The sequence below is a fragment of the Dendropsophus ebraccatus genome, chromosome 3 (assembly GCF_027789765.1).
Source record: "Dendropsophus ebraccatus isolate aDenEbr1 chromosome 3, aDenEbr1.pat, whole genome shotgun sequence".
Taxonomy (NCBI): domain Eukaryota; kingdom Metazoa; phylum Chordata; class Amphibia; order Anura; family Hylidae; genus Dendropsophus; species Dendropsophus ebraccatus.
The window spans coordinates 201356913-201381497 of NC_091456.1; the positions used below are offsets into that span (position 1 = coordinate 201356913).

The 24585-nt window shown below is 54.3% G+C and overlaps 1 protein-coding gene across 1 annotated transcript in view; it reads left to right on the forward strand.

Moving 5' to 3' along the window:
* RGP1 (RGP1 homolog, RAB6A GEF complex partner 1) overlaps nt 1-22423 on the forward strand; it is a 33906-nt gene extending 11483 nt beyond the window's left edge. Inside the window, exons 3-9 of the mRNA XM_069963383.1 lie at nt 2173-2309; nt 2378-2461; nt 2742-2891; nt 6103-6249; nt 18799-18926; nt 19001-19178; nt 21838-22423. Coding sequence (XP_069819484.1) covers nt 2173-2309; nt 2378-2461; nt 2742-2891; nt 6103-6249; nt 18799-18926; nt 19001-19178; nt 21838-22061 — 1048 coding nt within the window. The 3' untranslated portion in view covers nt 22062-22423. The remainder of the gene's footprint in view (nt 1-2172; nt 2310-2377; nt 2462-2741; nt 2892-6102; nt 6250-18798; nt 18927-19000; nt 19179-21837) is intronic.
* The last annotated feature ends 2162 nt before the right edge of the window (nt 22424-24585 follow it).

The following is a 24585-nucleotide window of genomic DNA, read 5'->3' on the forward strand; positions in this document are numbered from 1 at the left end:
CGCTCTCTGTCTGGGTGGAGATCCCTGGGTGGGCGCTCTCTGTCTGGGTGGAGATCCCTGGGTGGGCTCTCTCTCTCTGGGTGGGGGGGGCACCGGGTGGGCGCTCTGTCTGGGTGGGCTCTCTCTCTGGGTGGGGGCTCCGGGTGGGCGCTCTCTCTCTGGGTGGAGGTCCCTGGGTGGGCTCTCTCTCTGGGTGGGGGGCCCCGGGTGGGCGCTCTCTGTCTGGGTGGGGGGCCCCGGGTGGGCGGGTGCTCTCTGTCTGGGTGGAGGTCCCTGGGTGGGCTCTCTCTCTCTGGGTGGGGGGGCCCCGGGTTGACGCTCTCTGTCTGGGTGGAGGTCCCTGGGTGGGCTCTCTCTCTCTGGGTGGGGGGGCCCCGGGTGGGCGGTCTGTCTGGGTGGAGGTCCCTGGGTGGGCTCTCTCTCTCTGGGTGGGGGGCCCCGGGTGGGCGCTCTGTCTGGGTGGAGGTCCCTGGGTGGGTGCTCTCTCTCTGGGTGGGGAGCCCCGGTTGGGCGCTCTTTCTGGGTGGGGGCCCCGGGTGGGCGCTCTCTGTCTGGGTGGAGGTCCCTGGGTGGGCGCTCTCTGTCTGGGTGGAGGTCCCTGGGTGGGCTCTCTCTCTCTGGGTGGGGGGGCCCCGGGTGGGCGCTCTGTCTGGGTGGGCTCTCTCTCTCGGTGGGGGCTCCGGGTGGGCGCTCTCTCTCTGGGTGGAGGTCCCTGGGTGGGCTCTCTCTCTCTGGGTGGGGGGGCCCCGGGTGGGCGCTCTGTCTGGGTGGAGGTCCCTGGGTGGGTGCTCTCTCTCTGGGTTGGGGGGCCCCGGGGTGGGCGCTCTGTCTGGGTGGAGGTCCCTGGGTGGGCGCTCTCTGTCTGGGTGGAGGTCCCTGGGTGGGCGCTCTCTGTCTGGGTGGAGGTCCCTGGGTGGGCGCTCTCTGTCTGGGTGGAGGTCCCTGGGTGGGCGCTCTCTCTCTCGGTGGGGGGGCCCCGGGTGGGCGCTCTGTCTGGGTAGGCTCTCTCTCTGGGTGGGGGCTCCGGGTGGGCGGTCTCTCTCTGGGTGGGGGGCCCCGGGTGGGCGCTCTCTCTCTCTCTGGGTGGGGGGCCCCGGGTGGGTGCTCTCTCTCTCTCTCTCTCTGGGTGGGGGCTCCGGGTGGGCGCTCTCTGTCTGGGTGGAGGTCCCTGGGTGGGCTCTCTCTCTCTGGGTGGGGGGGCCCCGGGTGGGCGCTCTGTCTGGGTGGGGGCTTCGGGTGGGTGCTCTCTGTCTGGGTGGAGGCCTCTGGGTGGGGGGCCCCGGGTGGGCGCTCTCTCTCTGGGTGGGGGGCCCCGGGTGGGCGCTCTCTCTCTCTCTCTCTCTCTCTGGGTGGGGGGCCCCGGGTGGGCGCTCTCTCTCTGGGTGGGGGGCCCCGGGTGGGCGCTCTCTCTCTCTCTGGGTGGGGGGCCCCGGGTGGGTGCTCTCTCTCTCTCTCTCTCTCTGGGTGGGGGCTCCGGGTGGGCGCTCTCTGTCTGGGTGGAGGTCCCTGGGTGGGCTCTCTCTCTCTCTGGGTGGGGGGGCCCCGGGTGGGCGCTCTGTCTGGGTGGGGGCTCCGGGTGGGTGCTCTCTGTCTGGGTGGAGGCCTCTGGGTGGGTGCTCTCTGTCTGGGTGGAGGCCTCTGGGTGGGTGCTCTCTGTCTGGGTGGGGGGCCCCGGGTGGGCGCTCTCTCTTTCTGGGTGGGGGGCCCCGGGTGGGCGCTCTCTCTCTCTCTCTCTGGGTGGGGGCTTCGGGTGGGCGCTCTCTGTCTGGGTGGGGGGCCCCGGGTGGGCGCTCTCTCTCTGGGTGGGGGGCCCCGGGTGGGCACTCTCTCTCTCTCTCTGGGTGGGGGGCCCCGGGTGGGCGCTCTCTGTCTGGGTGGGGGGCCCCGGGTGGGCGCTCTCTCTCTCTCTGGGTGGGGGCTCCGGGTGGGCGCTCTCTGTCTGGGTGGGGGGCCCCGGGTGGGCGCTCTCTCTCTCTCTCTCTCTCTGGGTGGGGGGCCCCGGGTGGGCGCTCTCTCTCTGGGTGGGGGGCCCCGGGTGGGCGCTCTCTCTCTGGGTGGGGGGCCCCGGGTGGGCGCTCTCTCTCTCTCTCTCTGGGTGGGGGGCCCCGGGTGGGCGCTCTCTCTATGGGTGGGGGGCCCCGGGTGTGACTTCTTCACCCCTTCCTCTTGCAGTGAGACCCTCGCCTGGGCCAGTGCACAGATACACTGTCAGTTCCATGCCAGTGACAGCCGTGTGCAGCTCCCGGCCAGTGAGGAGCCCCGGCAGGACGTGCAGGCAGAGAATGAGACTGTGTTCATCCCTAACAGAGGTGTGTGACCCCCTCCCTGTCCCTGCAGCGCCCCCTACAGCCTCACTCACATCCTCCTGTCTCCCCAGGTGAGCGCGGGCAGTGCATCCTGTCTACTCCTCCCAAGATCCTGTTCTGTGACCTGCGGCTGGACCCCGGGGAGACCAAAACATGTAAGGATGGGGGACAGGTTCCTTGTGGGGGGGGGGTTCCGATGGTCGGGCGGGATCAGCGTTGATGTGGTTTCCGGTGGTTGTGGTGGTCGGGCAGGATCGGGGTTGCGGTGGTCGGGCAGGATCGGGGTTGCGGTGGTCGGGCAGGATCGGGGTTGCGGTGGTCGGGCAGGATCGGGGTTGCGGTGGTCGGGCAGGATCGGGGTTGCGGTGGTCGGGCAGGATGGGGTCTTCCTGTGTTGGGATATCAGCACATCACCGGCTCTTCCTCCTCTTCCAGACTCCTACAGTGAGACGCTGCCCCTCACCGCTCCGCCATCTTTCAGGGGTCAGTCGGTTAAATATGTTTACAAGCTGACGATTGGCTGCCAGAGGGTGAACTGCCCCATCCAGCTGCTGCGCCTTCCCTTCCGGGTCCTCCTACTGCACGGTAAGGGGTCCAGGGCATTTACCTGGAGTAGTGGATATGCCCCCTCCCCCTATCTATCACCAGTGCCTCCTCCTCCCATCCCACACCGCTGACTCCTCCTCCTCTTCCCATCCCACACCGCTGACTCCTCCTCCTCTTCCCATCCCACACCGCTGACTCCTCCTCTTCCCATCCCACACCGCTGACTACTCCTCCTCTTCCTCCTCTCCCCATCCCACACCGCTGACTCCTCCTCCCATCCCACACCGCTGACTCCTCCTCCTCTTCCTCCTCCTCTTCCTCCTCTCCCCATCCCACACAGTTAACTCCTCCTCCTCCCCATCCCACACAGCTAACTCCTCCTCCTCCTCCCCATCCCACACTGCTGACTCCTCCTCCTCCTCTCCCCATCCCACACTGCTGACTCCTCCTCTCCCCATCCCACACTGCTGACTCCTCCTCCTCCTCTCCCCATCCCACACCGCTGACTCCTCCTCCTCTCACCATCCCACACTGCTGACTCCTCCTCCTCTCCCCATCCCACACTGCTGACTCCTCCTCCCACACTGCTGACTCCTCCTCCTCCTCCTCCCCATCCCACACAGCTAACTCCTCCTCCTCCTCCCCATCCCACACTGCTGACTCCTCCTCCTCCTCTCCCCATCCCACACTGCTGACTCCTCCTCTCCCCATCCCACACTGCTGACTCCTCCTCCTCCTCTCCCCATCCCACACCGCTGACTCCTCCTCCTCTCACCATCCCACACTGCTGACTCCTCCTCCTCTCCCCATCCCACACTGCTGACTCCTCCTCCTCCTCCTCCCCATCCCACACTGCTGACTCCTCCTCCTCCTCCTCCCCATCCCACACAGCTAACTCCTCCTCCTCCTCCCCATCCCACACTGCTGACTCCTCCTCCTCCTCTCCCCATCCCACACTGCTGACTCCTCCTCTCCCCATCCCACACTGCTGACTCCTCCTCTCCCCATCCCACACTGCTGACTCCTCCTCCTCCTCTCACCATCCCACACTGCTGACTCCTCCTCCTCTCACCATCCCACACTGCTGACTCCTCCTCCTCTCACCATCCCACACTGCTGACTCCTCCTCCTCCTCCTCTCCCCATCCCACACTGCTGACTCCTCCTCCTCCTCTCCCCATCCCACACTGCTGACTCCTCCTCCTCCTCCTCTCTCCATCCCACACCGCTGACTCCTCCTCCTCTCTCCATCCCACACCGCGGACTCCTCCTCTCTCCATCCCACACCGCTGACTCCTCCTCCTTCTCCTCTCTCCATCCCACACCGCTGACTCCTCCTCCTCCTCCTCTCTCCATCCCACACCGCTGACTCCTCCTCCTCCTCTCTCCATCCCACACCGCTGACTCCTCCTCCTCCTCTCTCCATCCCACACCGCTGACTCCTCCTCCTCCTCTCCCCATCCCACACCGCTGACTCCTCCTCCTCCTCCTCCTCTCTCCATCCCACACCGCTGACTCCTCCTCCTCCTCTCTCCATCCCACACCGCTGACTCCTCCTCCTCCTCTCTCCATCCCACACCGCTGACTCCTCCTCCTCCTCTCCCCATCCCACACCGCTGACTCCTCCTCCTCCTCCTCTCCCCATTCCACACCGTTGACTCCTCCTCCTCCTCCTCCTCCTCTCCCCATCCCACACCGTTGACGACTCCTCCTCCTCCTCTCCCCATCCCACACCGTTGACGACTCCTCCTCCTCCTCCTCTCCCCATCCCACACCGTTGACGACGACTCCTCTCCCCATCCCACACCGCTGACTCCTCCTCCTCCTCCTCCTCTCCCCATCCCACACCGCTGACTCCTCCTCCTCTCCCTATCCCACACCGCTGACTCCTCCTCCTCCTCCTCTCCCCATCCCACACGGCTGACTCCTCCTCCTCCTCTCCCCATCCCACACCGCTGACTCCTCCTCCTCCTCCTCTCCCCATCCCACACCGCTGACTCCTCCTCCTCCTCCTCTCCCCATCCCACACCGCTGACTCCTCCTCCTCCTCCTCCTCCTCTCCCCATCCCACACCGCTGACTCCTCCTCCTCCTCCTCCTCCTCTCCCCATCCCACACCGCTGACTCCTCCTCCTCCTCCTCTCCCCATCCCACACCGCTGACTCCTCCTCCTCCTCCTCCTCTCCCCATCCCACACCGCTGACTCCTCCTCCTCCTCCTCTCCCCATCCCACACCGCTGACTCCTCCTCCTGTCCCTCCTCCTCCTCTCCCCATCCCACACCGCTGACTCCTCCTCCTGTCCCTCCTCCTCCTCTCCCCATCCCACACCGCTGACTCCTCCTCCTGTCCCTCCTCCTCCTCTCCCCATCCCGCACCGCTGACTCCTCCTCCTCCTCCTCCTCCTCTCCCCATCCCACACCGTTGACGACGACTCCTCTCCCCATCCCACACCGCTGACTCCTCCTCCTCCTCCTCTCCCCATCCCACACCGCTGACTCCTCCTCCTCTCCCTATCCCACACCGCTGACTCCTCCTCCTCCTCCTCTCCCCATCCCACACGGCTGACTCCTCCTCCTCCTCTCCCCATCCCACACCGCTGACTCCTCCTCCTCCTCCTCTCCCCATCCCACACCGCTGACTCCTCCTCCTCCTCCTCTCCCCATCCCACACCGCTGACTCCTCCTCCTCCTCCTCTCCCCATCCCACACCGCTGACTCCTCCTCCTCCTCCTCCTCTCCCCATCCCACACCGCTGACTCCTCCTCCTCCTCCTCCTCCTCTCCCCATCCCACACCGCTGACTCCTCCTCCTCCTCCTCCTCTCCCCATCCCACACCGCTGACTCCTCCTCCTCCTCCTCCTCCTCTCCCCATCCCACACCGCTGACTCCTCCTCCTCCTCCTCTACCCATCCCACACCGCTGACTCCTCCTCCTGTCCCTCCTCCTCCTCTCCCCATCCCACACCGCTGACTCCTCCTCCTGTCCCTCCTCCTCCTCTCCCCATCCCACACCGCTGACTCCTCCTCCTGTCCCTCCTCCTCCTCTCCCCATCCCACACCGCTGACTCCTCCTCCTGTCCCTCCTCCTCCTCTCCCCATCCCGCACCGCTGACTCCTCCCCCTCCTCTTCCTCCTCTCCCCATCCCGCACCGCTGACTCCTCCCCCTCCTCCTCCTCCTCTCCCCATCCCGCACCGCTGACTCCTCCTCCTCCTCCTCCTCCTCTGATCGCTGATCCATGCTTTGTCTCCCAGCCCTGCAGGGTTTCCGGCCGTTACAGGAAGATGAGGTTGCTCCTTCCAATCCTTTCCTGGATGATGATGAGATCGGTAAGAAGGACTCCGGACTCCTGGACTCCGCGGTGGAGATCCTAATGAACGCAACGTCCCGGAGAACCTTACGTAGGTGGATCTATATATAATACTGCCCCCTGCTGTCCCCCACAGACCAGTATAACATCAGTAACACCCAGGGACGGGTCACCACCTTCTGTATATATAAAATACCGCCCCCTGCTGTCCCCCACAGACCAGTATAACATCAGTAACACCCGGGGACGGGTCACCACCTTCTGTGTATATATAATACCGCCCCCTGCTGTCCCCCACAGACCAGTATAACATCAGTAACACCCGGGGACGGGTCACCACCTTCTGTATATATAAAATACCGCCCCCTGCTGTCCCCCACAGACCAGTATAACATCAGTAACACCCGGGGACGGGTCACCACCTTCTGTATGAAATTTACTCACCTGAATTTTTTTTCCTGCAGTCTGTAGGCAGCACACGAATGGGTCAATGGATTCCTGTTGACCCGGACACAGAAGGGTTAATCTAGCAATGAAACACAAAATAGATTAATAAGCTGTACCTGGGGTGTTCACTCTCTTAGGGGGATCACCAACACTTGTATTGTGTGCTGCAATTATCTTTAATGGGGGGTGTATTGTGCTGCCTACGGACTCCAGGAAATAAAAATTTCAGGCCAGTAAATTCTATGCTTCCTGATCGTCCTTTGCAGCACAAGAATGAGACATTCAAAGCAATAAAACGAAAAAGGGGTTGGGAATAACCAATCACTAGCTCCTTGGAGAACGCTCCTGCCAAAGGCCGATCCCTCAGATGCTGAGAAGTCCAAGCGTAGTGCCTGACAAAAGTGGACGCAGATGGCCAGGTTGCAGCGTTTCAGATTTTTTTCCCTAGGGAACGTTGCATCTTTCGGCCCATGAAGTTGCAGTCGATCTTGTGGAGTGTGCTCTGATGGTGCGAGGTGACTGTAGGCCTTCTGAAGAGTACCAGAATCTGATCAAGTCTTTAACCCCTTAAAGGACAACTCCGGCGGGACCCCCCCCCCCCCCAAAAAAAAAACCAACACAGACACCATACTCACCATCCCTCCGGTGACGATCGCCACTCCATTCGCCCGCCGTCCGCCTCACCGTCACCTGCGTCCGCCGTCCAGCGATATCTCCTTCTTCCGGGTCCATGAGAGAGAAAAGGCTGCCAGTGCGCTTTTTCATTGGGTGGAGCGGATCACATGGCTTCCAGCAAGCTCAGCCAATCAGGGCTGAGCAAGCTGGAAGCCATGTGATGCGCTCCAGCCAATGAAAAGGCTGCTGGTGCGCATGTGCACCAGCAGCCTTTTCTCTCCCATTCACTCTCAATGAAGACGCCGAGGAGGAAGAAGACCCGGACCGCCCCTGGCTCTGACATCACCCGACACCAGAGAAGAGGACCGTGACGACCGTAATAGGTAATGTATATATTCTTTAACTTCCGGGGTGGGGGGTCGGGGGTCGGAAAGTGGGGGAACGGGGCCAGACCGGGTATTTAACCACATTACAAAGTTATATAACTTTGTAATGTGTGTTAAATAAGCCAAAAAATTTTTTCGCCGGAGTTGTCCTTTAAGGACAGAGACAAATTTTATAAATATGACCAGTGTCACTTTAGTCATTAATAACTCGGGATGCTTTTACCTATCCGGCTGATTCTGAGATTGTTTTCTCCTGACATATTGTACTTCACATTTCTGGTAAATTGGAGTCGATACTCATAACAAATCTTTATGAAAAACACCAAAATAACGTGAAAAATTGTGAAAAAATGCATTTTTCCAACTTTGAAACCTTCCTGCTTATACAGAAAGTGGTTATACCACATAAACTATGTATTAAATAGCAATAGCAACATGTCTACTTTATGTTGGCGGCATTTATTAAACTATATTTCATTTTTTTTAGACGATAGGAAGCTTAAAACATTAGCAGCAATTTTCCAAATTTTCTGTAAAATTTCAAAATCAGATATTTTCAGGGACCTGTTCAGGTTGAAAGTGTATTTGAGGGGCCTGTATGTTAGAAAGCCCCACAAAGCACCCCATTTCAGAAACTGCACCCCCCAAACTCTGCAAAAGCACATCCAGAAAGTGTTTTAACCCTTTAGGGGAGTCACAGAAATAAAAGCTAAGTGTGTAAGAAATTTGAAAATTTTTATTTTCTGTGCAGAGATTTTATTGTAATCCAATATTTTTCATAATTATAAACCTATTACCAGAGAAATGCACCCCAATATTGATTGCCCCGTTTCTGCAGTTTATAGAAATAGACCCATATGTGGCCCTATTGCGCTATTTGACGCAACCACAAGCCTCAGATATAAGGGAGCGCCTAGTGAATTTCAACGCCTCCGTTATATTTGGTCATTTTTGACCGTACCACTTCAGGTTGGCAGAGGCTCTGGGGTGCCAAAACCTAAAAAACACCCCTAAAGGGACACCATTTAGAAAACTGCACCCCTCAAGGAATGTAACAAGGGGTGCGGTGAGCATCTGGACCCCACAGGTGCTTCACAGATTTTCAGAACAATGTGGTGTAAAAACGGAAAAATTCTATTTTTTACACTAAAATGTTGTTCTAGCCTTCATTTTTCATTTTCACAAAGGGATAAAAGAAAAAAAAAAAAACACCAAACATGTAGCGCAGTTTCTCCTGAGTACAGAAATACCCCACATGTGGCGATAAAGTGCCAAGCGGGCGCAGGACGAGCCTCCAAAGGGAAGGAGCGCCATTTGTCCTTTGCAAGCTGGATTTTACTGGAATGGATTTCAAGGGTCATGTTGCATTTACAGAGCCCTCGTGCTGCCAAGACACTGGAAACCCCCCACAAGGTTCCCCATTCTGGAAACTACACCCCTCAAGGAATCTAACAAGGGGGGCAGTGAGCATATGGACCCCACTGGTGACGGGCACAAATGTGGAACAATGTGACGTGAAAGGGAAAAAATTCATTTTTTCACTTTCTCGGCACAAATGTGGCCGTCATCAAGGGGTCCATATCCTCACTGCACCCCTTGTTAGATTCCTTGAGGGGTGCAGTTTCCAGAATGGGGTCACTTGTGGGGGGTTTCCAGTGTTTTGGCAGCACAAGGGCTCTGTAAATGCGACATGGCGTTCATCATCCATTCTAGCCAAATCCAACCTCCAAAATCCAAATGGCGCTCCTTCCCTTCGGAGGCTTGCCCTGCACCCACATGGCGCTTTATGTCCACATGTGGGGTATTTACGGACTCAGGGGGAAATTGCTCTACAAATTTTGTGTGTTTTTTTTCTCTTTTAACCCCTTGTGAAAATGAAAAATTTAAGGCTAAACCAACATTACAGTGTAAAAAATGTAATATTTCATTTTCACGCCACATTGTTCCACATTTGTGCCCGTCACCAGTGGGGTCCATATGCTCACTACACCCCTTGTTACATTCCCTGAGGGGTGCAGTTTCCATAATGGAGTCAATTGTGGGGGGTTCAACTGTCTTGGCAACACAGGGGCCTTTTAAATGCAAAATGGCCCCTCGAAATCCATTCCAGCCAAATCCAGCCTTCAAAAACCAAATGGCGCACCTTCCCTTTGGAGGCTTACCCTGCACCCGCATGGCGCTTTATGTCCACATGTGGGGTATTTCCATACTCAGGGGAAATTGCGCTACACATTTAGTGGTTTTTTTTTAAATCTTTTAACCCCTTGTGAAAATGAAAAAATCAAGACAAGATCAATGATTTAGTGTAAAAATTAAACATTTTTTACACTAAATGTTGGTCTAGCCTTGATTTTTTTCCTTTTCCACAAGGGGTTAAAAAAGAAAGTGAACACAAAACGTGTAGGGTAAATACCCCTACACGAAAATACCCCACATGTGGACATAATGTGCCATATGGGCACAGGGCAAGCCACCAAAGGGACAGAGCGCCATTTAGAGGCTGGAATGGAGGATGGAGGCCATGTCGCAATTACAAAGCTCCTGTGCTGCCAGAACAGTAGAAACTCCCCACAAGTGACCCCATTATGGAAACTACACCCCATAAGGAATCTAACAAGGGGTGCAGTGAGGATATGGACCCCACTGGTGATGGGCACTTACGTAGAACATGTGCCGAGAAAATAAAAAATACAATTTTTTTTCATTTTCACGTCCCAAATGTGGCCGTCACCAGGGAGCTATATCCCTGCTGCCCCCCTTGTTAGATTCCTTATGGGGTGTAGTTTCCAGAATGGGGTCACTTGTGGGGGGTTTCTACTGTCCTGGCCGCACAGAGGCTTTGTAATTGCATCATGGCATCCTCTAATGGGAATGGCGGCCATACCTACTTAGCTGGGGAAAAGGGACAATTCTAATTTATTTGGGGGTATTGGGCCAATTATTGGTTTATAAGGTTGGAAATGACAGGTGTCCATCAAATTCAACCTGTGTTGATCCAGAGGAAGGCAAAAACCCCTCGTGAGGCAGACCACAGTAGCCTCATCACTGGGAAAAATTCCTTCCCGACTCCATAATGGCGATCAGAATAGTCCCTGGATCAACGTGACCCCTGAAATAGGAATAAGGGACAGAATTTAGATAATGTAGAACCCCAGTGACGTGTGGTGCGCCTTGGAGCGATCCAGTATGCAGAGGCCGGGGTGATCAGGACAGGTGTCACACTGGAAAATGGTGTCCTTCCTGATCCCCCTGTTACCCCACACTCTGTACTTCTTCTGGGGTCTCCCTTTCTCCAGTGTGGGGGACGTCACCTGGAAAATGTTGTCCTGGTGCGATACGGGGTCCTTCATATCCAGAAGCGCTGGGTCCGCTCCATGGCTGCTAAATATTAGGGCTCTATTACTACTTCTGATATGTTCGGATCATGCCGCAAGCTACAGGGCAGCGAGGGACCGGAAGAGGGGGGGGTGGTATAAAAGTTATCCGTACGGGTGGTAACCTTTATCCAGCAGTGGGAAGATCAGTTCCTGGACGATCTCCCCACTAACTCCGAGGATGGGGGGGGGGGAGGGGGCATCTGGGGGCAGGATTCGGGTGTCCCTTCCTTCATACACTGTAATGGTACATGCACACAGGATAACCCTTTGTGCATTCCGCAGCTGGCACCTGCCGGTGGACTGATGCAGGCGCGCGTCTCCGCTCGTGTCACACTCCATTCTATGCATGGGTGGATTCCGCCCTCTGTCCAAAGAATGAACGTGTTCATTCTTTGGACGGACAACGGAATCCGCCCGTGCATAGAATAGAGTCTATGACACGGGCGGAGATGCGTGCCTGCATCAGTCCGCCAGCGGGTGCTAGCTGCAGAATGCACAAAGGGTTATCCTTCGCCATTCCGCAGTGTGCACCTACCCTAAATCTGTAAGTGTACCCTGAGGTACACTCACAGAGTTTGTAGAATTTCACGCCATACCGTGATCTCTTATTGGGACGGTACTGGCGGAAAAGACGTGTCTGGGGGGCAGCGTACGCTACGCTACCCCCAGACACGTCACTTGATGATGATGATGATGATGATGATGAGGATGAATGGAGGAAAGAAGGATCCCCCCTATTCATTCTCACTGGCTGTTTCGGTGTCGGAGGCAATAATAACGTATGCGTCCGACGCCGAAAACACCCTGGGGGCCATCTTTATACGGGGACTAGTATATGGGGTATGTAAATGTTTATTATAAAACTTTATTTCATGTAGTGTGGTGTAATGTAGTGTTTTTTAAGTTTTTTTGACAGTAAGAAAATAATATCCCTACGCCAAGAAAGGAGCTGCTGATAAATGCCGCACTTACGTGCGGCACTTATCAGCAGACAGTGGCGGTAGGATATAGGGGCGAAAAACGCTCCTACGCCAAAAAGGAGGAGTTGCTGATCAGTGGCGCACTTACGTGCGATGCTGATCAGTACTCAGCGGCGTTAGGGCGCAAAAAAAGTAAAAAAAAAAAAAAAAAATCTTTTTAACCCAAAGCAACTGATCAGTGAATGAAATCCACTGATCAGCCGCTAGGGGGCAGTAGAGCGACGCTGCCGGAGATTACCGAGGCCCGCCGAAAACGAAGACCCGAGTGTTTCCGAAGATTTCCGACGCTGGACGAACGAACGAACCCGGAAGCGACGCGAGGACGGCGCAGACCGCAGATCTTCGCTCCGGACGGCCAGATCAGGTGAGTATGGTACACCTGCACCACACACACCTGTTCTGCACCTCTCAGCTACCTAGCTGGGGGGTGCAGAACTCGGCAATACTGTTTTTTACAGTATGATCGCCGCGATGGGCCGGCCGGTACTGGCCGGCCTATCATGGCGATCGTGGGGGTGGCACCGTGGCCATCTTTGTTGGGGACACTTATGGCGATTGGTGCTATCTCGGACAGCACCAATCGCCATTGCTTTCCAGGTCACCGATGACCCGGAAAGCTGTTTTCAGCTGCTATATGCTGATCTGTATTGATCAGCATATAGCAGCGATCGTCGGCACGGGAGGGGTTAATCACCCCCGTGCCGACGAGCAGAGATGGCCTGCTATACATTACAGCAGGCCATCTTCCCCGACCGCTGTGTGTGAACACACAGCGATCGGGGAAACATCGGGCGTACCTATACGCCCGTTTGCGTTAAAGCCCACCCTGCGGGGGCGTATAGGTATGCCCGATGTCGTTAAGGGGTTAATCCAGCGGGCTAGAGGTGGTTGCTAGCTGTACTGCCTTTGTGTTCATATTGAATAAACAAGGCTTCAGATTTTCTGAAAGAAGCGCTTCTTTCCAGGTAAGTAGAGCGAGATGGATCTTGGTTTTCTTCCACCACTGGTAGGACTATTTCCTGATTGATATGTGCAGTAGACGGAACCTTCGGGAGACAACCTGGCATTGTTCTTAAGACTACTGTCAGAGAGTAATCTTAGGTAAGGTTCTTTACAGGACAGCGCATGAAGCTCGCTTATTCTTTTAGCGGACGTGATGGCGATTAAGAATCGAGTCTTCCATGATAACCACTCGCAAGTATCGAGAGGCTCCTTCACCAGACTTTTCAAGACCATTGAGAGATTGCAGGATGGAACTGGGTTATGAAAAGTTAGCCTCAGCTTCGCCACTGCTCTGAAAAACCAAGAAATCAGGGGGGTTCTGGAAAAAACGCCATCCAAGTGGGCATTAATTGCAGTTAAGTGGACTTTGAGAGTATTGAGTTTAAAGCCCTTTTGAAACCCCTCTTGTAGAAATTGTAGACCCGATGGAATGTCTCTGATATTCTTCTGATTATCTTCACACCAAGCGGTATATAGGTGCCAAATCTGGATTAAACTTTAAGGGTACAAACCCACACACTGTATACGCAACAAATACGCTGCAGATTTGATGCTGTGTTCAGTTATTTAGATCTAATCTGCTGCGTATTTGCTGTGTATTTGCTTTGTATCGCAGCAGTAAATACGCTGCGTATATGGTGTGTGGGTTTATACCCTTAGAGTACTTGTCTTGCCAGATGTTATAACTTCCTTAGAAAAGCCTTTATTCTCTAGAGCCCGTCTGACAAATTCCATGCTGTCCGATGGAGACTGGAAAGATTGGGATGGTATCACCCCCCCTTGTAACAGATCTGGTTGTTGAGTTAATTTCCAACATTCTTTTCTCGATAAACTCCACATGAGTGGAAACTAAGCCTTTTGAGTACGGAATGACTACTGTTGCTTTCACTTTCTCGTCCTGGATTTTCTTCAAGACTCTTGGAATTAACAGGATTGAGGGAAAAGCATATACAAACATTCCCTTCCAAGGGATCGAGAGTCAGTCCACCGCAAAGGGCTGATCTGTTCTAGAGAGGGTGTAGGACTTCCGAAGTTTCGTGTTGCCACAGGTGGCCATTACATCCATATCCGGTTGTCCCCATCTGTCCACGAACTGATGGAAGATTGAGGACTTCAGCTCTCACTCCCCTGGGAGAATTGACCTCCTGCTGAGCCAGTCCGCCTGTGTGTTCAGAACTGTTTTGATATGCACGGCTGATAATGAGAGGCGATTGACCTCGGACCACCTCATCAGACAGCTGCATACTTTCTGCAAGGTGATGGACCTTGTTCCCCCCTGCTTGTTTAGGTAAAAAACACAGGTAAGATTGTCTGTCTGAATCTGCACCGATTTCTGATGGAGAACCTGGGTGAAGTGCATAAGAGCCAACCTGATGGCTCCCAGCTCTTTCATGTTGGAGGAGTAATAAAACTCTGTCTTGGACCTCTTCTTCTGAACCCATTGGACATCTACACGGGCACCCCAACCCGAGCCGGAGGTATCCGTGGTGAGGACTGTTAAGGGTGGTATTATCAGATTCCTCCCCAGATGAAGGCGAGATGGTATAAGCCACCACTTAAGATCTTGCTTGACCCGTGGCGTGACCGACATCTTTGAATCCAGGTGGCCCAATGACTTTCAATTAGATATGAGCGAACCTGGAGCATGCTCGAGTCCACCCGAACCCGATCGTTCGGCATTTGATTAGCAGGGGCTGCTGGAGTTGGATAAAGCCCTAAGGCTATGTGGAAAACATGGATATAGTCATTGGCTGTATCCATGTTTTCCAGATAACCTTAGAGCTTTGTCCAAGTTCAGCAGCCACCACTAATCAAATGCCGAACGATCGTTTTCGGATGGACTCCAGCATGCTCCAGGTTTGCTCATTTCTACTACCAATATTTGAGAATTTGTTTGGAGAACTTGAATATGAGCTTTCGCCCACTGCACTGCTTCGATTGAGGATGTTAAAATTCCCAACACTCTCGCTGAAAACCGAAGAGCACTGTTCTTTGGAGATCAGGGTAGAGATCGCTTTCCTGATCCTGAGGGTGGCGATCGAGCCGGCGCAGGGGGCTGCGGATGAGCGGGGGGCCGGGCTGCCAGACTTCAACGCGACGACTGTTTACACTGAACGATCGGCGAATTTTTCGCGAACGACGATTTAAGAACAAGTTAAAAGATCAAAGTGAACGATTTCTCGCTCGTCGTTCGCTGCGTTTACACGTACGATTATCGTTCGAATTTGATCGTTATCGTGCAAATTCGCACGATAATCGTTTTGTGTAAATGCAGCATTAGATGAGCTGTTAGGACAACAGCAATCTTTGTGAACACCCGTGGGGCGGAGGTTATGGCAGACACGTGAACTGTAGATGAGTCACTGTGTGCTGATGGAGATGTGCCACTCTCAGGAATCTCCAATGTTTCTTCAGAATTGGGACGTGCAGGTAAGAATCCCGTAGGTCAATGGTAGTCATGTAGTCTCCCTCCTGGATATTCAGCACGGCTGACTGGATGGTCTCCATCTTGAATTTTTTTCTTCTGGAAAAAATTGTTAAGGTAAGTCAGATCTATGACAAGTCTCCAGCCTCCTCTGGCCTTTGACACTGAAACATCGGAGAATATACTCCCGAGCCGCTTTCTTCTTCTGGGACAATTTCTAGTGCTTTTTTCTGGATGAATTCTTGAAGAAGCTGATGAACTACTTGATTTTTTTTTCCCTTTGTTTAGAATAAATGTGTCTGGTGGTTGATCCCTTAGTTCCAGAGAATATCCTCCTGTAATGGTGGATGTGACCCAGGCCTCTGAGGATGTTCTTGACCAGACTTTCTCAAAATCCAACAGCCTTGCACCAAGCGGAGGAGGTGGAGGCCTGGTGTCATGCACGGTCATCTTTGACGGAGTCTGACTTATTTTTGAGGGCAGGTCTTGACTGCTTGATGTTCCCTCTGTACTGTCCCTTTCCACAAAAATAGTTTTTAAAAGACCTGTAGGACTTCTTCTTTTGAGGGAAGGCCGGCCCTTTTATTTTCTGTTAGTTTGTTCAAGATCCCCTCCAACTGAGGACCAAAAAGGGAAGATGGATGGAATGGCAATGATACAAAATGGTCCTTGGATGAGATGTCTCCGGACCATTGCTTTGTCCAGAGCGCCCTTCTAGTGGCATTAGACAATGCTTTGGAGTTGTATTTCAGACTATGGCATAAAAACTCTGCTGCAGATTTCATCACCGATAAGTTGTTAACCAGGTCTTCTCTGGGTACCCCATCTTCAATATCACTATGTAGCTGGCTTAACCAGAGACGTAGTGCTCTTGCCACTGGTATTGAAGCCGTAGACAGGGCTGTGGAGTCGGTCTTGGAGCTGCGGCTTGCCGACTCCACAGCCCTGGACTAGCTAACCTTGATGGTGATGCTTTTGCCGCATAACTTCTTTTAGATAATGCGTCAGCTTTCCTTTCCATTGGGTCAGTTAGCAAGGATGGCAGGTAAATCCACATCCATCTTCAGCAGATTCAGATGAGGATGCTGGATCCTGTCTGGGATGTTTGTGACGTTACCCCCTGCGATATAAATGCTGACTTGGGGCGCATCTGAGAATGTGATACTGAAGACATCATAAAGTGAACAACCCGTCCCCTGCAGACACCATACCTCCTATAGCATCAGGATCCGCTGCCCAGGCAGAGAGCGGCACCCGGCTTTTATACTGGAAAGCCTGCGAACAGCCTTGCACATGTGCACTTTCCACTTCCGGACGCCGTTCAGAAGACTTCTAGGACTGTGCCGCCATCTTAGGCGTGGGACGCGGCTTAGATGCTTCCCATCATGACAGTTCACAGACCGGACACAATGCCGATACATACAGAGGTGACAGTATGTGATAGGATAAGGGTTGTCTTAACTCACCTAGGTAAGGGCTAGTGCTGAGCATGGATCATGGATGGTGCATATGAATAGGTGCCTACCAGGCACATGACTTCAGCTGAGGCACCCCGTTAACCCTTGGTATACGGCTGGAACTCCTGTTAGTCCCAGGGACCGGGATAACCCACGCTATAGAGGCAGGCACCTCTTCTTTATTCATAACACCCTTCTGGACCAAGAAGAGAAACAAATACAAGTGTTGAGGTGTTCACTCTCTTAGGGGGATCACCAGGTACAGCTAATTAATCTATTGTGTGTTTTATTGTTAGATTAACCCTTCTGTGTCCAGGTCAACGGGAATCCATTCACCCATTTATGTGCTGCCAAGGACGATCAGGAAATATATATTACCGCCCCCTGCTGTCCCCCACAGACCAGTATAACATCGGTAACACCCGGGGACAGGTCACCACCTTCTGTATATATGTATATAATACTGCCCCCTGCTGTCCCCCACAGACCAGTATAACATCTGTAACACCCGGGGACGGGTCACCACCTTCTGTATATACACTCACCGGCCACTTTATTTGGTACACCTGTCCAACTGCACGTTACCACTTAACTTCTAATCAGCCAATCACATGGCGGCAAGTGCATTTAGGCATGTAGACATGGTCAAGACAATCTCCTGCAGTTCAAACCGAGCATCAGTATGGGGAAGAAAGGTGATTTGAGGCCTTTGAACGTGGCATGGTTGTTAATGCCAGAAGGGCTGGTCTGAGTATTTCAGAAACTGCTGATCTACTGGGATTTTCACGCACAACCATCTCTAGGGTTTACAGAGAATGGTCCGAAAAAGAAAAACCATCCAGTGAGCGGCAGTTCTGTGGGCGGAAATGCCTTGTTGATGCCAGAGGTCAGAGGAGAATGGGCAGACTGGTTCCAGCTGATAGAAAGGACACAGTGACTCAAATAGCCAACCGTTACAACCAAGGTAGGCAGAAGAGCATCTCTGAACGCACAGTACGGCCAACTCTGAGGCAGATGGGCTACAGCAGCAGAAGACCACACCGGGGGCCACTCCGCTCAGCTAAGAACAGGAAACTGAGGCTACAATTTGCACAAGCTCATCGAAATTGGACAGTAGAAGATTGGAAAAACGTTGCCTGGTCTGATGAGTCTCGATTTCTGCTGCGACATTCGGATGGTAGGGTCACAATTTGGCGTCAACAACATGAAAGCATGGATCCATCCTGCCTTGTATCAACGGTTCAGGCTGGTGGTGGTGGGGTCATGGTGTGGGGAATATTTTCTTGGCACTCTTTGGGCCCCTTGGTACCAATTGAGCATCGCAACGCCACAGCCTACCTGAGTATTGTTGCTGACCATGTCCATCCCTTTATGACCACAATGGACCCAACATCTGATGGCGACTTTCAGCAGGATAATGCGCCATGTCATAAAGCTAGAATCATCTCAGACTGGTTTCTTGAACATGACAATGAGGTCACTGTACTCCAATGGCCTCCACAGTCACCAGATCTCAATCCAATAGAGCATCTTTGGGATGTGGTGGAACGGGAGATTGGCATCATGGATGTGCAGCCGACAAATCTGCGGCAACTGTGTGATGTCATCATGTCACTATGGACCAAAATCTCTGAGGAAGCTTCCAGCACCTTGTTGTATCTATGCCACCAAGAATTGGAGCAGTTCTGAAGGCAAAAGGGGGTCCGACCCGTTACTAGCAGGGTGTACCTAATAAAGTGGCCAGTGAGTGTATGTATATAATACCACCCCCTGCTGTCCCCCCACAGACCAGTATAACATCAATAACACCCGTGAACGGATCACCACCTTCTGTATATATATAATACCGCCCCCTGCTGTCCCCCACAGACCAGTATAACATCAGTAACACCCGGGGACGGGTCACCACCTTCTGTGTATATATAATACCACCCCCTGCTGTCCCCCACAGACCAGTATAACATCAGTAACACCCGGGGACGGGTCACCACCTTCTGTATATTCCGGACGGTATATAAGCTCGGGGAGGACGTGATCGGAACGTTCAACTTCTGTGATGGGGAGATCCCGTGCTTACAGGTGAGGTGCAGATCATCCCCCCCCCCATCCTCCTCCATGCTGATCGCTGATCACTTTTTGCCCTTCTCCTTCAGTACTCGGTGTCTCTGCAGACAGAGGAGTGTGTGCAGGAGGAGTACAGGCGCTCCCGGGGACAGCCGCCATCTCTCAGCACTCACGCCCAGCACCACGAGTCCTGTCTGCACGCCGCCAGCAGCCACTTCAGCCTGCCCATCCCCCTCAGCTCCTGCCCCGGATTCAGCACCAATATAGGTGAGATGGAGGTGTAATGTAGAGAGGGGAGATGGCGGCGCAATATACATGGAGGGGCGTTGGCAGCGCAATATACATGGAGGGGTGTTGGCGGCGCCATATCTCTTCTCCTGTGTGTTATTGTGCGGCACGCTGTATCTCTGCTCCTGTGTGTATTATGCGGCACGCTGTATCTCTGCTCCTGCGTGTATTATGCGGTACGCTGTATCTCTGCTCCTGCGTGTATTATGAGGTACGCTGTATCTCTTCTCCTGTGTGTTATTGTGCGGCACGCTGTATCTCTGCTCCTGTGTGTATTATGCGGCACGCTGTATCTCTGCTCCTGTGTGTATTATGCGGCACGCTGTATCTCTGCTCCTGCGTGTATTATGCTGCACGCTGTATCTCTTCTCCTGTGTGTTATTATGCGGTACGCTGTATCTCTGCTCCTGTGTGTATTATGTGGTACGCTGTATCTCTGCTCCTGTGTGTTATTATGCGGTACGCTGTATCTCTGCTCCTGTGTGTATTATGTGGTACGCTGTATCTCTGCTCCTGTGTGTATTATGCGGCACGCTGTATCTCTGCTCCTGCGTGTATTATGCGGTACGCTGTATCTCATCTCCTGTGTGTATTATGCGGTACGCTGTATCTCTGCTCCTGTGTGTATTATGCGGCACGCTGTATCTCTGCTCCTGTGTGTATTATGCTGCACGCTGTATCTCTTCTCCTGTGTGTTATTATGCGGTACGCTGTATCTCTGCTCCTGTGTGTATTATGCGGCACGCTGTATCTCTGCTCCTGCGTGTATTATGCGGTACGCTGTATCTCATCTCCTGTGTGTATTATGCTGCACGCTGTATCTCTGCTCCTGTGTGTTATTGTGCGGTACGCTGTATCTCTGCTCCTGTGTGTATTATGCGGCACGCTGTATCTCTGCTCCTGCGTGTATTATGCGGTACGCTGTATCTCATCTCCTGTGTGTATTATGCGGCACGCTGTATCTCTTCTCCTGTGTGTTATTATGCTGCACGCTGTATCTCTGCTCCTGTGTGTTATTGTGCGGTACGCTGTATCTCTGCTCCTGTGTGTTATTATGCTGCACGCTGTATCTCTGCTCCTGCGTGTATTATGTGGTACGCTGTATCTCTGCTCCTGTGTGTTATTATGCTGCACGCTGTATCTCTTCTCCTGTGTGTATTATGCGGCACGCTGTATCTCTGCTCCTGTGTGTATTATGCGGCACGCTGTATCTCTTCTCCTGTGTGTATTATGCGGTACGCTGTATCTCTGCTCCTGTGTGTTATGCGGCACGCTGTATCTCTGCTCCTGTGTGTATTATGCGGCACGCTGTATCTCTGCTCCTGTGTGTTATGCGGCACGCTGTATCTCTGCTCCTGTGTGTTATTGTGCGGCACGCTGTATCTCTGCTCCTGTGTGTTATTGTGCGGTACGCTGTATCTCTTCTCCTGTGTGTATTATGCGGTACGCTGTATCTCTGCTCCTGTGTGTTATTATGCGGCACGCTGTATCTCTGCTCCTGTGTGTTATTGTGCGGCACGCTGTATCTCTGCTCCTGTGTGTTATTGTGCGGCACGCTGTATCTCTGCTCCTGTGTGTTATTGTGCGGCACGCTGTATCTCTGCTCCTGTGTGTATTATGCGGTACGCTGTATCTCTGCTCCTGTGTGTATTATGCGGCACGCTGTATCTCTGCTCCTGTGTGTATTATGCGGCACGCTGTATCTCTGCTCCTGTGTGTATTATGCGGCACGCTATATCTCTGCTCCTGTGTGTATTATGCGGCACGCTGTATCTCTGCTCCTGTGTGTATTATGCGGTACGCTGTATCTCCGCTCCTGTGTGTATTATGCGGTACGCTGTATCTCTTCTCCTGTGTGTTATTGTGCGGTACGCTGTATCTGCTCCTGCGTGTATTATGCGGCACGCTGTATCTCTGCTCCTGTGTGTTACTGTGCGGTACGCTGTATCTCATCTCCTGTGTGTTATTATGCGGCACGCTGTATCTCTTCTCCTGTGTGTTATTATGCGGTACGCTGTATCTCTGCTCCTGTGTGTATTATGCGGCACGCTGTATCTCTGCTCCTGCGTGTATTATGCGGTACGCTGTATCTCATCTCCTGTGTGTATTATGCGGCACGCTGTATCTCTTCTCCTGTGTGTTATTATGCGGTACGCTGTATCTCTGCTCCTGTGTGTTATTATGCGGCACGCTGTATCTCTTCTCCTGTGTGTTATTATGCGGTACGCTGTATCTCATCTCCTGTGTTATTATGCGGCACGCTGTATCTCTGCTCCTGTGTGTATTATGCGGCACGCTGTATCTCTGCTCCTGCGTGTATTATGCGGTACGCTGTATCTCATCTCCTGTGTGTATTATGCGGCACGCTGTATCTCTTCTCCTGTGTGTTATTATGCGGTACGCTGTATCTCTTCTCCTGTGTGTTATTGTGCGGTACGCTGTATCTCTTCTCCTGTGTGTTATTGTGCGGTACGCTGTATCTCTTCTCCTGTGTGTTATTATGCGGTACGCTGTATCTCTTCTCCTGTGTGTTATTGTGCGGTACGCTGTATCTCTGCTCCTGTGTGTATTATGCGGCACGCTGTATCTCATCTCCTGTGTGTCTTATGCGGTACGCTGTATCTCATCCCTTCTGCAGTCTCCCTCAGGTGGCGACTTCACTTTGAGTTTGTGACGGCCCGGGACCCTGTAGAAGCCCCCACCGTGCCGGAGAACCAGGCGGAGATCATCACCTGGACGGGGGCGGAGCACATAGACGTGGACACCTTCAGCTGGGACCTGCCCATCAGAGTGCTGCCCACCAATCCCCTGCTGGCCTCCTACGTCTCCCCCGCCTCCTCCTCACACTCTATCTGCATATAGCACGGACATCGCCCCCTGCTGGGGACTCCTAGAGAAGACTGGGACTATTGTGTGTGTGGTGGCCCCCCAGAGTAGGAGGAACTGCACCCCCCCCCCCCGTGTCACCCCACAGTAGGAGGAGCGCCCCCCCCCCCCCCTGGGGCATCCCAAAGTGGGAGGAGCCCCCAACTGTTGTGTCTCTTGTCACCATGAAGATGTGTAACATGTGGAGAGGGCGGCCATAACCCATGTGTTACCTGAGGCGGGTGTGTAGCAGGTATCAGCACACAGGGGGCGCTCTGGTAGTTACCCTGAGGCGGGTGTGTAGCAGGTAGTTACCCTGAGGCGGGTGTGTAGCAGGTATCAGCACACAGGGGGCGCTCTGGTAGTTACCCTGAGGCGGGTGTGTAGCAGGTAGTTACCCTGAGGCGGGTGTGTAGCAGGTAGTTACCCTGAGGCGGGTGTGTAGCAGGTAGTTACCCTGAGGCGGGTGTGTAGCAGGTAGTTACCCTGAGGCGGGTGTGTAGCAGGTAGTTACCCTGAGGCTGGTGTGTAGCAGGTATCGGCACACAGGGGGCGCTCTGGTAGTTACCCTGAGGCGGGTGTGTAGCAGGTATCGGCACACAGGGGGCGCTCTGGTAGTTACCCTGAGGCGGGTGTGTAGCAGGTATCGGCACACAGGGGGCGCTCTGGTAGTTACCCTGAGGCGGGTGTGTAGCAGGTAGTTACCCTGAGGCGGGTGTGTAGCAGGTATCGGCACACGCTCTGGTAGTTACCCTGAGGCGGGTGTGTAGCAGGTAGTTACCCTGAGGCGGGTGTGTAGCAGGTAGTTACCCTGAGGCGGGTGTGTAGCAGGTAGTTACCCTGAGGCGGGTGTGTAGCAGGTAGTTACCCTGAGGCGGGTGTGTAGCAGGTATCGGCACACAGGGGGCGCTCTGGTAGTTACCCTGAGGCGGGTGTGTAGCAGGTATCGGCACACAGGGGGCGCTCTGGTAGTTACCCTGAGGCGGGTGTGTAGCAGGTATCAGCACACAGGGGGCGCTCTGGTAGTTACCCTGAGGCGGGTGTGTAGCAGGTATCGGCACACGCTCTGGTAGTTACCCTGAGGCGGGTGTGTAGCAGGTATCGGCACACGCTCTGGTAGTTACCCTGAGGCGGGTGTGTAGCAGGTAGTTACCCTGAGGCGGGTGTGTAGCAGGTATCGGCACACGCTCTGGTAGTTACCCTGAGGCGGGTGTGTAGCAGGTAGTTACCCTGAGGCGGGTGTGTAGCAGGTAGTTACCCTGAGGCGGGTGTGTAGCAGGTAGTTACCCTGAGGCGGGTGTGTAGCAGGTAGTTACCCTGAGGCGGGTGTGTAGCAGGTAGTTACCCTGAGGCGGGTGTGTAGCAGGTAGTTACCCTGAGGCGGGTGTGTAGCAGGTATCGGCACACAGGGGGCGCTCTGGTAGTTACCCTGAGGCGGGTGTGTAGCAGGTATCGGCACACAGGGGGCGCACTGGTAGTTACCCTGAGGCGGGTGTGTAGCAGGTATCGGCACACAGGGGGCGCTCTGGTAGTTACCCTGAGGCGGGTGTGTAGCAGGTATCGGCACACAGGGGGCGCTCTGGTAGTTACCCTGAGGCGGGTGTGTAGCAGGTATCGGCACACAGGGGGCGCTCTGGTAGTTACCCTGAGGCGGGTGTGTAGCAGGTATCGGCACACAGGGGGCGCTCTGGTAGTTACCCTGAGGCGGGTGTGTAGCAGGTAGTTACCCTGAGGCGGGTGTGTAGCAGGTATCGGCACACGCTCTGGTAGTTACCCTGAGGCGGGTGTGTAGCAGGTAGTTACCCTGAGGCGGGTGTGTAGCAGGTAGTTACCCTGAGGCGGGTGTGTAGCAGGTAGTTACCCTGAGGCGGGTGTGTAGCAGGTATCGGCACACAGGGGGCGCTCTGGTAGTTACCCTGAGGCGGGTGTGTAGCAGGTATCGGCACACAGGGGGCGCTCTGGTAGTTACCCTGAGGCGGGTGTGTAGCAGGTATTGGCACACAGGGGGCGCTCTGGTAGTTACCCTGAGGCGGGTGTGTAGCAGGTATCGGCACACAGGGGGCGCTCTGGTAGTTACCCTGAGGCGGGTGTGTAGCAGGTATCGGCACACAGGGGGCGCTCTGGTAGTTACCCTGAGGCGGGTGTGTAGCAGGTAGTTACCCTGAGGCGGGTGTGTAGCAGGTAGTTACCCTGAGGCGGGTGTGTAGCAGGTATCGGCACACAGGGGGCGCTCTGGTAGTTACCCTGAGGCGGGTGTGTAGCAGGTATCGGCACACAGGGGGCGCTCTGGTAGTTACCCTGAGGCGGGTGTGTAGCAGGTATCGGCACACAGGGGGCGCTCTGGTAGTTACCCTGAGGCGGGTGTGTAGCAGGTAGTTACCCTGAGGCGGGTGTGTAGCAGGTAGTTACCCTGAGGCGGGTGTGTAGCAGGTATCGGCACACAGGGGGCGCTCTGGTAGTTACCCTGAGGCGGGTGTGTAGCAGGTAGTTACCCTGAGGCGGGTGTGTAGCAGGTAGTTAC